The sequence below is a fragment of the Sorghum bicolor genome, chromosome 3 (genome assembly GCF_000003195.3).
Source record: "Sorghum bicolor cultivar BTx623 chromosome 3, Sorghum_bicolor_NCBIv3, whole genome shotgun sequence".
In the NCBI taxonomy this organism is placed as follows: Eukaryota; Viridiplantae; Streptophyta; class Magnoliopsida; order Poales; family Poaceae; genus Sorghum; species Sorghum bicolor.
The window spans coordinates 55,015,587-55,028,998 of NC_012872.2; the positions used below are offsets into that span (position 1 = coordinate 55,015,587).

Here is a 13,412-nt window from a genome sequence, read left to right on the forward strand (position 1 = left end):
TATTCGCATGCATAGAGCATTAAATATAGATGAAAATAAAAATTAATTACACAATTTACCTGTAATTTGTGAGATGAATCTTTTGAGCCTAGTTACTCTGTAATTAGACAATGTTTGTCAAATAAAAATAAAAGTGCTAGAGTAGCCAAAAACCAAAAAAATTGCAAACTAAACAAGGCCATAATAAAATAAAATTAAAATCAAATGAAATCTCGATGCTTTAGCTTTACATTGCAGGGCCGCTAACAAGGTCAAACATTTCGTATGTTGCACTGAATACGACAGAAATAGTGATGTATTGTTTGCAAAGCAAGTGATGGACTTCTACCAGCGGGGCATGTTAATTAATTTCGCTTAGTTGCTACACATCGCTACCTCCTCTGGTGATTGAGCTTCATGATGGCGAAGCCGAATAGGAGAGCAAAGAAGATGGCGAATGCCACGACCACCACGGCCACCACGCCCAACCAGCTGTGCTTGAAGCCGAAGTACTTCTCCACGAACACATTCACGGGGACACCGTTGTCCATGGGTGTCGTGATGTCCCCAAACTGAGACACAACCAGCCCATACAGCGTCCATGCCACAGGGCATGCCCAACAGTACCAATTCCACCAGATGGGGACTTTCTGAGCATGTTGCCATACCAAAAAGGGCTATGAGTTTCACAATTAGCGACAACATTTTACATTTGTGTAGACATGGGCAATTGATGGAGATGGAGCAATATATAATGACACTTACGGGGCGAGGGATGATGAATCCAGAGAAGAGGTTCCAGATGTTATAGAATGCCGAGGAGACGATTGACGCGACAGGGTAGCTCGGTGTCAAGCCCACAGCCATCATGCCATAGAACGTGAAGTAGAGGAAGGTGAAGTACATGAAGAAGAGGTACCAAAAGAATTTGGCAACTGTCCATTTGAACCCGATCATCGAGTACACTATGACCCCATATATGGTGGCCTGAGCCAGAGTGTATGGGAGTTCAATCGAAACCTATATACAGCAGAAGTTTTAGTGATATCATTATTAGTGGCCTCTCATTCATAGAAGGTATGTACTATATATCAGGAGATTATATGAGAGCCGTTCGATCACCTGTCCAAATGCATATGGCAAAGCCGAGTACATGCCGGCAGCTCTTTCACGGTAAAACACAGTCCGCTCCACAAAGACTACTGGCTGGATAGATTTAGCATTCAAGATGCCAATGAACATCACTGCAGCATACATGGACCCCATGGTGTTGAGCAAATCTTGTGATTGGCTCCTGGTAGGTACAGAATCATAAGCTTCAGATTCTTTTTTTTCTTTTTGAGATGTTCACACACTAGACAGGTGCAATGTAACAGATGGAAGTTACTTACATTTTACCACCAAGGTCCCAGAAGACAGTGCCGGAGATAAGCGCTATGATAGTTGTGAAAAATAGCCTAATGGCATTGTAAGCAGGGTTCCTCCAATATGACAGGTTTTGCTTCCACAAGCAAGCCACGCATTGCATGAAGAAAGACTGCGAGTATTGGTTACGGAAATGAAGGTCACTTGAGCCTGCTGATGGTTCGCTTAACTTTTGTATCAAGGCCTTGTTCCTCCTGAAGAATGTAATAACATTAGAATCATCATGTTTATCATGGTGTAGCAATGATGCGGAAAGAAGAAAATTCGAGGATAGTAGACACTGGTTATGAACTTATAATATGTACCAGTTCAAAGTTTTACGTTCACTATGATAGCAAAGTTAAAGAAAATCTCCAAGATGCAAAATGACTCGAATATTTTCCTTGCTAATAATAACAGTAACAATCTTACACTTGTATAAGACATGTAGTAGTTACTTGAGAAAAGTATAGGTGCAAAAAAAACATACATACGTAGTCATCAAAATGGTGACTCTATTGAACAAATAAGACAAGTATGGTGCGTGTATGTCCCTTTGTACTGTGATTCGCAAAATGACGAAAGTATATATTTTTTTAATTTATTCAAAATTAAATTCAGAATCCCATATAAGAACTCTGACTTCTAGCTCCAAACTTTAACATTTTAAACTTTAACACAAAAAATCCAATTAGATTAAATTGCTCTACCGCTAGTCGTGAGTTACACTAGTTAGACCAATGAAGTCTGAGAATCATGAAATCCCCGTCACCAGTCCATGTTCAAATGCTTTTTCCATCAAGTGAATTAGATCACATGTTACTGTTACAGCACTGCTATTTGTTACAAGCTGCAATTTTTTCAAGGGAACAAACTAGAAGCTAAAGTTTCAGTACTGACTACAAAGAATTTGTAAGTTCAGAGGGTATTTAAATGGCACAATAATTACAGTGTAGATTGGACCCTATATTTTAAGGGTTAATAAAGACTTACAACATAGATTTTGCTCATCCGGGCTGCTAGTGGTGTAGTCTAAACCAAAGACCACCTAGGGACAATAGGAAATTCTGGAAATGAAGTGAATAGGAGGGTTGCAAGTTACTCACTGGTATAATTCAGATTTCTTGTACATGTCACTAAAGTCAACACCTAGTATCTGTTCTTGCGAGATTGTCGTTACTTCCAACATCCATGTCGCAGGATTGTAGCCATTTTTAATTTTCTTGACTCCGTCAATTCCCTAGAAAATATGAGCAATACAATGTAGTCAGTAAATTGAAGCAATAAAGTCGAGCAATTTTTTTAATATTCATGTAATATCACAACACCTCAAAATACTTAATCAGCTCAGAAGAATGATGGCCTAGTGGACCAACATAGATCTCCTCTCCTCCTGGCTTCATAAGGAAAAGCTACAACAATTCATCAAATACCTTAGACTTTGCAACATTGTTTCATATCATATTTATAAGACTAACCATAGTCAACTAAATTTCAAAATCAGCCTAGTTATGCAGATGCAAAGTAATGGTGGTAAGAAGAAATCACTAGAAAGTACTCCCTCCATCCTAAACTGTATGTCATTCCAAAAATCTTGGAGAGTCAAAGCATCTCAAGTTTGACCAAAATTATAGAAAAAATTACAAAGTTTTGTGAAACCAAATAGATATAGTATGAAAATATAACTAATGAAGAACCTAATAATACTTAGTTGATATCATAAATGTTATTATCCTACCATATAAATTTAGACAAACTGAGGTTCTTTGACTCTCTAAGATTCTTGAAATATCTTACAATTTATGATGGAGGGAGTACAAAGATCCACAATAAACTCACCTCATCGAATGCTTCAAATATATCAATGCTAGGCTGATGAATCGTGCAGACTATAGTTCTACCTGTATCAACAGTATTCCTCACTGTCCTCATAACAATTGCAGCTGCTCGGGCATCAAGACCAGAGGTTGGCTCATCCATGAAAATGATTGATGGATTTGCAACCAGCTCCACAGCAATGGTCAATCTTTTCCTCTGTTCAGTTGACAGACCATTCACACCAGGAAGTCCAACCAAAGCATTTCTCAATGGTTTGAGCTCCACAAGCTCCATGACCTCCTCAATGAACACCTGCATGCATAAAGGTAAGCAATGTTGTCTAATATATCAAGTCTAGATAGAGGTTAGAAGTTGAATCTATTCTGTTTGGCTGACCTTTCTGGTGTTTGAATCTACATCTTTAGGAAGGCGGAGCCATGCTGAGAAAACAAGTGACTCATAGACTGTCACCTGCGGCGAGTGGATATCATTCTGCTCACAGTATCCTGATACACGTGCAAAGGTCTCTTGCTTCTTTGGGTATCCAGAAATGCTAATGTTTCCTTCAATGTAACCACTGGTCTTTCTCCCAGCCAGTACATCCATTAGTGTTGTCTTGCCAGCACCACTAGCACCCATCAGTGCGGTCAGCACTCCTGGTTTGAAAGATCCACTGATACCTTTGAGGAGCTCTAACCGGTCTCCGACTACTCCAAGTGTTTTCATCTCCTGAATGAGTTTCATCAAAAGATTATTGTCTAATTATTAATTCCTCATGGTTGATGATTTATATAAATAACTTCAATATACTTACCTGGGGCATGTCAACAAAGTACTTGATGTTATTGAAAGTTAGTGAAAGCCGGGCAAACGGAAGAACCATACCCCTTTGCGTAGTGCCAGAATGATTTTCAACAGTTGCTGAACCGGATCTAGTGATGCCAACTGTTTCTAAATGGCTACTTCCTAGTGGCAAGTTGCCCCCAGCCACAACATTACCACTGAGGTTTGCATACTTCACCTTCAGTTCCTCTTCAGATATCGATGGATGGGACTTCCCATATGCTGAAACTCAAAATAAAACCTTCTTAATTTTAGGTATTTTCAAATGCAAAAACCATGAGCAAACCAATCCTAGAGGAACTCACGCTTCAGGTAGGCTAGGGCAAGTGTGAAGAGACAATTGAAAAGCATGACAAATCCAATCAATGCACCTAAGCCGATCCAATACCACTTTGCTTCTGGGAAGACTCCACGGGACTTCAAGGATTGCACACCTAGGGTTTCATTGGACATAGAGCTATTCAAAATTTTGTCCCAACTATGCCCTAGCATCTCATTTACTGAGATGGCATTCTGGGCATACATCAGTGGGGAGATCCAATAGCCCCATATCCACCACTTCTTCACTTTGTCTGCAAATTCAAAAAAGAAAGGGGCAGACCTTTTTTTAAAAAAAAAGAGCAATAATAAATAGTACTGCATATAGAAAAAATGGCGAGGTTATTCTCTTTGTTTTGTTAAAAAAGAATGGTGAGAGTGTACCTCTTACTAGAATAAATCCACCCAACACCATAAAGCTTAGCAGGATGAATCCTCCAAAGACGTTTGCAATAATCATGTTCCTTGCTGCCCCACCAACGAATCGGAAGAGTGATGTTGCCATCTGATTGAATGCTAACAAAAGAAGATACTGCTTGAAGAACCTAGCATTCCACAAAGCTAGGATGGTAAGTGAAGGCCTGTGATGAATATTTGGTTAACAAGATAACCTTAGTCTCTCATCAATCTCACCTGCCTACATTTGGGTCAAACCCAATGACATAGTATGCCATGAAAACAAACCCACCAACCTCAACAAAAGAGATTGGGATCCTAAGGATCCATGTGGGTATGGTGCAGGCCCATGCTGGAAAGAAGAGGAGATCTCTTTGCTTGAAGAACACTGGCAGCTTAATGACAGTGAGTGCAAGCTCAGAAAATCCATTGAACATGATTGTGATCACCGTAAAGAAGAGCGCACCGAAGTAGATACCACCATCAGTCACTGAGTCATGGTGCATCTTATTACGAAAGAAGATAGTCATTCCCATTATGGACATCATCATCAGCTGACATATCAAAACAAAGTCAGGCATTGCAGCTATTGTTCACACCATCTTACTATGTTTGAAGTAGAATTTCTAATGACCTGCAAAGTTTTGAAGATGTAGACAAAGGAATTCCTCTTCATAAGCAAGATTTCTCGGTCAATGTTTGCTTTCAACAGCTCCCAGCTACTAACACCATATCTTGAGGTGGTCAGAGAAGAGGGATGGTTTTTGCACTTGTCGAAAGGAACAACTAGCTCATTTGCTATAGCTCTCCCAACATGGAAAGACTGGAATGCAGATGCAAAATCCTTAACTGACACGTATTGGTACGGCTTGTCATGCCGCACCCAGTATTGCTTTTGATCTTTCCTGGACGTCACCTGCTCAGCGAGCCCATGCATGAAGATTGTTACAAGAAGCAAAGTATATGGTTGACACCATATTTCAGAACAAAGAATGTGTTTGTCTACGTACTTCTTGCAAAAAGTCAGCCACACCCTTCCTCTCAGGACACTTGAACCCAAGAGACGAGAAGAATTCGAGCACGCTTTCTCGGGGGCCCTGATACACAATCTGCCCATCCGAGAGCAGTATGATATCGTCAAAAAGATCATATGTCTCGGGCGCAGGCTGTAGCAAGGAGATGAGAGCTGTGCCACCGAGGTTGTGGATTGCCTGTCTAAGTGACTTAATGATCTGGAATGTAGTGGAGCTGTCAAGCCCAGTCGAAATTTCATCCATGAACAGTGCATTGGCCGGACCAACAAGCATCTCGCCTACAGGATTGTAGCTAGTCACAACATGTTTTTACTACTCCTAGCTAATGATCTGAATTGAAGTTAATATTTTGCTTTTAGAGAACATGAAGGAGAGAGCCATATATCTATGTAAGTAAAAGAAAAGTTCAACACAGACTGCTAAATAAAAATGAGCATTATAAACCTAGAATATGAGCTAGTAAATTAGAAACAAACCACACAAGCTGGAATTTTTTTAAAGGAAATGGAGGGGCCGAAGCCCCTACAAAAATTTATTAAACTTTCCAAGTTCAAAGTACAAATAACAAAAACAAAAACAAAAACAAAGAAGCACTTACGGTACAAAAAAAGGAGAGGAAGCAAAATAAACTGGAAAGGAAAATTACAATAATTTTTGGATCCATAAGTCAAAGATTATAGATGGAAGCATGGTAAACAGAAAGGCAGGTTACCCGTTATTGAAATTATGTCTATCTCTACCTGTTGTGACACGCTTCCGTTGTCCACCAGAGATGCCCCTCCACATCTCATCTCCCACCATCGTGTCAGCACATATTTCTAATCCTAATATCTGCAATACCAGATGTATGAATGTTGAATAATGAACAAGATGCATTAAAAAAATGAATAAGAAAACTTTGGTAGCTCGATCTGAAACCACCAACGGTTGTAAGTCAAATACCTTCAGTATATAGTCACAGATCACATTTGCTTCCTGTCCTCGCATTGAACAAGCCTGAACAAGATGAGCGAAAAAGGTAAGCTATTGTCCTTAGCTACTGTGCAAGTTATCACAAAAATAGAACCAAAGCCATAAGATACTCTTGATTTATCTAAGATTGTAAATCCATGCCTTCATGAATGCATCGATATCGGTATCAGGCTTGATATTTCCTGCCTTCTCCCGCCTTGAAAGCTCAGCCAACAAATCTGCCAACATAATAACTCAAACTTGGTAAAATACATCAATTAAACATGCCAATCCTGCTGAATCTGCAAGCAGCAGAAATGAAGGCCAAACCCTTGTGATTAGTTGTTCAGACTTCAGAGTCATACCGAAGCGAGTGCCAACACCTTGACAACGTGCAGAGAATTCAAGCGTCTCTCTAACAGTCATCTCTCCAATGTGAAGGTCATGCTGGCTGATATACGCGGCTGTCCTCTCCGGCACAAACTCATCCATTTCATGCCCATTGTAGGTCACTTTGCCTGAAACCTGCCCATCATTTGACCCAATTATTACCCAATGTCGTATGTACCAAAGGTCACTGTGAACCGTTGTATTTATACATGAAGAATGGTGCAATATTTTAGACGTTGCCCCTCCAAAAAGCTGTCCTAGTTATTGGCTGATTATTTTGTGCTAAGTTGATGTGTGTGTGCTAATAATTTTAAATCTCTCACTATAGCTGCCGCTATAGCCCGCTGTAGTCTTTTGAAGTAAGATACCACTATTTGTGTTCAAGTACAATTTAGCCGCTATATTCGGTTATAGCCCGATTTAGCTCCGCTATTAGCTGTTTTAGACAAAGTCGCTAAACACCTTAGCCCCGCTATTTAAAACCTTAATTAATATGAAAAAGTCTGCAGGAACCTTTAATTATGGCCAACTTAACGTGATTGATTATATATACTAGAGTGAATTTACTTTTACAAACCTTGAGGTCTTTATCGAGCCTCCCGGCCAAGGCGAGCAGCAAGGTTGTTTTCCCTGACCTGGGCGGACCTAACAGCAGAGTCATTCTACAAATGGAACGAGCGTCAGGCAATACCATGTCCCATGCCACCATCCGGCTCGGACTCAAACAGCAACCAAGATCAGGAACTTCTTGAGAATTCATCAAAAGCTAGCTGATGTTAACCTGCGGGGCTTGACGATGCCGCTGACGTCGTGCAGGATAGGAATCGCCTGCTTCCGGCTGCGGCGCACGTGCAGCGCGTTGGCGACGTCCTCGAGCTTGTTGGTGATGGAGTTGAGGACGGTGGGGAGTCCGCTGGAGCCGACGCGCACGTCCGCCTCCGCGCTTAGGTGCTCGAACCGCACCTCGATCGTGGGCATGTCGATCCCGACCCTGCACGCGCGCACGGCGGCACGAGCAGCGCAAATTAAAACGTGAAGCACAACGCACATCCTAGCCGAGCTGTATGTATAGGAGCATGCACGTGATGTGTGTGTCCAGTCCACGTCCACTCCAGCAGCACGTACGCACCGTTCGACGCGTTCCTTGATCTTGAGCAGGAACCGCTCGTTGTCCTCGTCGGCGACGCGCACGAGGCGCTCCAGGAGCGCGCGCCTCTCGCGCGGGCCGAGGCCGAGCACGTCCACCACCTGCGGGGCCGCCTCCCCGCCGCCGTCGCAGTCGCCGCCGCCGAGCGGGAGGATGGCGCGGTGGATGCGGTCACAGGTAGGCAGCCTCTCGAGCGCAGCCCACCGCAGCGCCTCCTCGTCGTCCTCCTCCTCCCTCCGCGAAGAGGAGCGCGAGAACGCGTCGTCGGGCGCGCGCCACCACGCGGAGGGGCGGCCCGACCCGGACCCGCCGCTGTTGCCGCGCATGCTTGTTGCCACCTTCTGGAGCTCCGCCGCCGCGTTCATACTACCCGCCGCGGCGCTACGCACGCACGCCCGCGGACTGAGCGCCGCAGCCCGAGCAGCCGATCGAGACACCGTCGTGTGGTTGTTGTGGCGTGGCTTTGCAGCGTTTCCCAGATGGTTTTGCGGGGTGCGAATGCGACGACGCCGAGGCTGTTGGGGAGAGAGGAGGAAAGGGTGCGGGGTTTTTGTAGGCAGCGGCAACGGGGAGGGGAGAGTGGCAGACTGGCAGGTACCTGTCGCATGATACTTCCTCGGTCCAAAAAAAAATACAACTCTAACATGATGTCATGCATGTTTTAGCTTAATAAGTTTAATCAATTATACAAAGAAAAAATATTAAAATTTAAAGGCAAATTTTACTGTGGAGCATTGGATATATACGTGTAATTGGCCAGTTTACACTGCCACACCGAGAATTTGCCAAAAGATACCCCAAATTCATGATTATTTTTGTCAAAGTTTGGTGGACGTGCTTTCGCCGTCCCTGTTATTACCGTATCCGTGTCTCTGTCTGTCAATCGATGATCTGAAGTTCTGAACCACACGCCAGCATCCGTCCGCGTCCATCACCCTCGCACCATTCGTCTCTTCACTTCATATTCATCACAAGTGATAGGAAGATAAGATTCCTATACTTTGTACCGCGCACATAAAAGCTAGATCCTGTAAACAGCGGAAGAGTCACAAGCTACCATAATAGCATATAATCAGCGGAACCTATCAATATGCCTAGGAGATTCCTATACTTCGTACCTCGGAGAGGCGCCATAAACAGCGGAACCTCTGTCAATATACCTCAACCTACTTCAGCTATGAAGTTCAAACATCTAACCCATTTGCATTGATAAGTGCATACTATATAATAGCTAAGAGTCTATTTGAGATACTCCACTATTGAAAAAATGAATTTGAATCTAAAATTCATCATGAAGTAGCTCCACTAGTGAATCTGTCAAGGAACTATCTGGCTACACAGCAACTCCAGATCCACGCAAGGGCATTTTCGATCAAATATTCAGAATTGCTCTTATCTATAGTCTTTCTCTCTATCTCACTGACATCTGGACCCATGCATCAGTAGTGAAAAAAAGCCACGACCTTTTCTTTGCAGAAGAAAAATTGTATTGGGTGTGCAGGAACGGCGCTAGCGTGTGTGGATGGGTAATTTGTGTATAATCTACTACCTCTATTCCAAATTACAAAATGTTGTGGCTTTTCTACATGTATTGTTTTTATTATGCATTTAGATATACACTATATCTAGATATATAGTAAAAGAAATATATCTAGAAAAGCCAAAATATCTTATAATTTGAGACGGAGAGAGGACGTATTTTCTTCTTTTCTTTCTTTACTGAAAAATGGCAAGATGGCATCTCGTGTTTTCCAAGGAGCAGAGCAAAGCACGGCTGGGTATTGCATGCTCGATTTGCGCAACATAGTGCTTGCGCGTGTCTGCGTGGGGAGGTTGCACGGGCACTCACGCTTGGCTCGGCCATGGGCAGGACCTCGCAGTTGCCAGAGCTCGCGGCAGCGGTGCGAACCGCAGTGGTGTTCGGCTAGAGTTCAGGAAGAGCTCCAATCCGAAGCCAGTGAGGCCGATTGAGAGTCCAGGTAGGAGCACGGTGGTGTGCGGCAGTGTTGTGCCGTTCTGAGTGGGCGTGGCCCTAGCTAACGTGTCATTAGGGCGGTGAGGCATGCGAGGGCAGGGCCAGGGCCGGTGCTGAGGCATGGGGACAGGGCTCTTGTTGACATTGAATGTGATCCAAGCCAACACAATAGTAGGACCTTGGATGCCTAAAGAGGTCACACACAACCTGCAATGCAGCAAGAACACAGGGTAATAGATCAAACTGATCTAGAGACCAGTAAAATCGATGTAGAGCCCGTTCTTAGCTGAAAACGCTCTCAAACCTCTTCTGAGAAGACTCATCAGGGAGAAGTACATAGAGGATCTCCTAGGACCAGTAAATCCATCAAGGATGCCAACAAATCTCACCGAACAGCATGAGGGATTGAGAGAGAGAAGTAAAGGGGCAAAAGAGTTGATAGATTGGTTTATTGATGATTGGATACATGCAAAATCAATTGGCCATGAACCTCTCGTATTTATAGAGAAAGTGGTATTATACAAGTCGGCTAAGCCGACTTTCACAGGGCTGAGCAGGCCTCTTGCCCGTCTGGAAGGGGGGAGTCGACTTAGCAACTCTAGTTGTTGGCTAAGCCGACTGGCGCTGTTTGAGTCAGCTAAGCCGACTAGAGGTAGCTCGTCGTCTTTTCTATGTGTTTTGTTCACTAGTTCGCCGTGTTGTTCGACCTCCAACATGTCATTTATAGTGCCTAAAATCATCTCAGAACATTTTTCGGCGTCAACATATGCCCTCTTGTTTTCAGGTGAATGATGCATAAACCTAAAAACACTTAATCAAACAAACCAAACAATGGTGATACTCACCTCATCGGCTGCTCAACTGCTAAGGGTGATGCATATATCAGATATTTTTATTCTAAGGGTGATACATGAATCGGTCACTGTTCGGAGAGCACTTAGGCTTCTTGCTAAACACTTGGAAAGTACTTTTTCAAGTACCTCCCACTGAATGCCCATGTAAGATGTTTACCATGCTATGTCTTTAGCAAATATGAATTACACCATCGTTGCCTCCTATGTTGCTATTAGATTGATTCTTGTTTCGCTTCGCCTTTCCCAATAGAGTTGTCAAAAAGTATATTGACATTGAAAGTGATCCAAGCCAACACACCATCAGGGTCTTGGATGCCCAAAGAGATTGCACACAACCTGTAACGCAGCAGCTAAAGACCAATAAGATCGATGTAGAGCCCATTCTTGGCCAAAAACACTCTTGAACCTCTCTCGAAAAGACATGTTGGGGTGAAGCACATGGAGGATCACCTAGAACTAGTAAGGCCATCTAGTATGCCAAAAAATATCGCTGGGAAACTTGTTAAATAGCAATAGGGGTTGAGAGAGAAGTAAAGGGGCAAAAAGAGTTAATAGATTAGTTTTTCAATGATGGATAGATGAAAACTTAATCGGCCATGAACCTCTCATATTTATAGAGGGGGTGGTCTTATCCTAGTAGGAAATAAGTCCAAATCATAATTTCTAAGTTTCCCACATAAGAAAATTTACTTAAAACTGACCTTTAGATGAAATTGAGTCGGTTTCTAGACATGAGTCGGCTAAGCCGATTGGGGAATCGGCTAAGCCGACTTTCATGGGGCTGAGCAGGCCTCCTTACCAGCTAGAAGGGGGAGTCAGCTTAGCCGACTCTGGCGGTCGGTTAAGCCGACTAGCACTATTTGAGTCAGCTAAACTAACTAGCTAGAGGTAGCTTGCCGTGGCTCACTGTCTTTTCCGCGTGTTTTGTTCGCCATTTTGCCACATTGTTCGACCTCCAACATGTACATAATGTTTATAACTTGTTCATGGTGCCTAAAATCATCTCGGAACATTTTTGGGTGTCAACAATTCCTTGGCCATGGATGAGTGGTGGAGAGAGAGAGAGAGAGAGAGAGAGAGAGAGAGGTGCGGACGGGATATACCAAGAAGAGCGTCGAGAGAAGAAGGGAAGATGGCACAAAAGAAATAGAACGAACTGGTGTATTGTTTTACTAGTGATAGTGGTGGGTAATTTTTTTTCCTAACTCCATGAATTCTATTTTGGTGGAGCACCCTTTGAGATCCACCAAATTCGTGAATCTAGCCCTTATATCCACCTTTTTGGTGAATCAAGATTTGATGGAGCTAGAGTGTTTAGGTTACTTTTTGCAAGTGAAGTTGTTTTTGGTGGATCTGAGCTGGTGGAGCTGTCCCGAACAAGCCCTAACTTGGCCTAGTGTTTAGAGAGCATAGTGTGATGATGTAGGCTTGCTCCAAATAAATCTTATTATTGTTGCTTACAAGAGTCCTTCTACTGGGTGTTCCTGAGATTTGTAGGAGAAATGTACCAAGAAGTGAAGGTAGCCCTCTCAAGATTTACTGCACTTGCAAGTCCTGTAAGGAAGAGAAATTGGGAATAAGCATGTATGCAATCCTTGGTGTGGTTTTGTTCTTTTTTGACCTAGAATTTCATTGTTGACCTCACCATAAACACTGATCTCTATCTGGAAGAAAATGTCAACTACCTGTGCTTCAATTCCTGTTTAATATACACTAGATATTTTGTTTATTGAGTTTTGCAAGAAGCCCATATGGTTGGCCTATTTTCAAAATTGTTTTTCTATGCCCTAGAACTTGTAAGTGTTAGTCTGTCAACTATTTTGGTGATATATATATTTTAGTTTCAATGCTTATTGCTCGTTCAATCAAATGACGATTGCACGAACCTATCTACTATATATACAACTAGAAAAAGACTCAAATAGACCTATCTACCCGGTGGTGAAACTCCCTGTGACTGATTTGAAACGGTCAACCAAGTGCCAATTCCTCTTCCAGATAATTGGAAATTGGAAATTGGCATCACGTGCTGACTATTACTAGGAAACTAAACTTTCCATGTTGCAGAGCTGAGGGGATGACGCACTTCATTGCTTTCCCTCACTTCACATCCCTCTCTTCAGTTAGACCAATCTTAATGGGGGTTTCTAGATAATTTCATGGGCATTAAATATGCTAATTATCATGACACTATATTAATGAAGAGAGAAAGAGAGATGATGAAAGTTTCATGGGGATAAAAGTCATCTGCACTATTTCCAAAATGTGATTTCGTTGATAACTAGGATATAAAACCTCCATTG

At 42.8% G+C, this 13,412-nt stretch overlaps 1 protein-coding gene across 1 annotated transcript; it reads right to left on the bottom strand.

Moving 5' to 3' along the window:
* On the bottom strand, window positions 242-8,968 carry LOC8082523 (ABC transporter G family member 35). The gene is made up of 21 exons (XM_002458088.2): window positions 8,263-8,968; window positions 7,915-8,124; window positions 7,711-7,795; window positions 7,109-7,268; window positions 6,906-6,982; window positions 6,735-6,788; window positions 6,533-6,623; window positions 5,769-6,070; window positions 5,393-5,674; window positions 4,996-5,312; window positions 4,747-4,907; window positions 4,350-4,616; window positions 4,016-4,266; window positions 3,598-3,930; window positions 3,223-3,513; window positions 2,712-2,795; window positions 2,490-2,623; window positions 1,371-1,598; window positions 1,102-1,273; window positions 745-999; window positions 242-629 (listed from the first exon to the last, which is right to left on the bottom strand). The coding sequence occupies exons 1-21, from the start codon at window positions 8,643-8,645 to the stop codon at window positions 372-374; spliced, it is 4,395 nt and encodes a 1,464-aa protein (XP_002458133.1). The 5' UTR covers window positions 8,646-8,968; the 3' UTR covers window positions 242-371.

Excerpts from the sequence above, each read along its gene's own strand:
- LOC8082523 (XM_002458088.2), bottom strand. The coding sequence starts at position 8,645 with ATGAACGCGGCGGCGGAGCTCCAGAAGGTGGCAACAAGCATGCGCGGC. Across the intron at positions 8,125-8,262 it reads ATCAAGGAACGCGTCGAACG|GGTCGGGATCGACATGCCCA; the intron begins GTGCGTACGTGC and ends GCGCGCGTGCAG. Across the intron at positions 5,675-5,768 it reads TGGCTGACTTTTTGCAAGAA|GTGACGTCCAGGAAAGATCA; the intron begins GTACGTAGACAA and ends CTCGCTGAGCAG.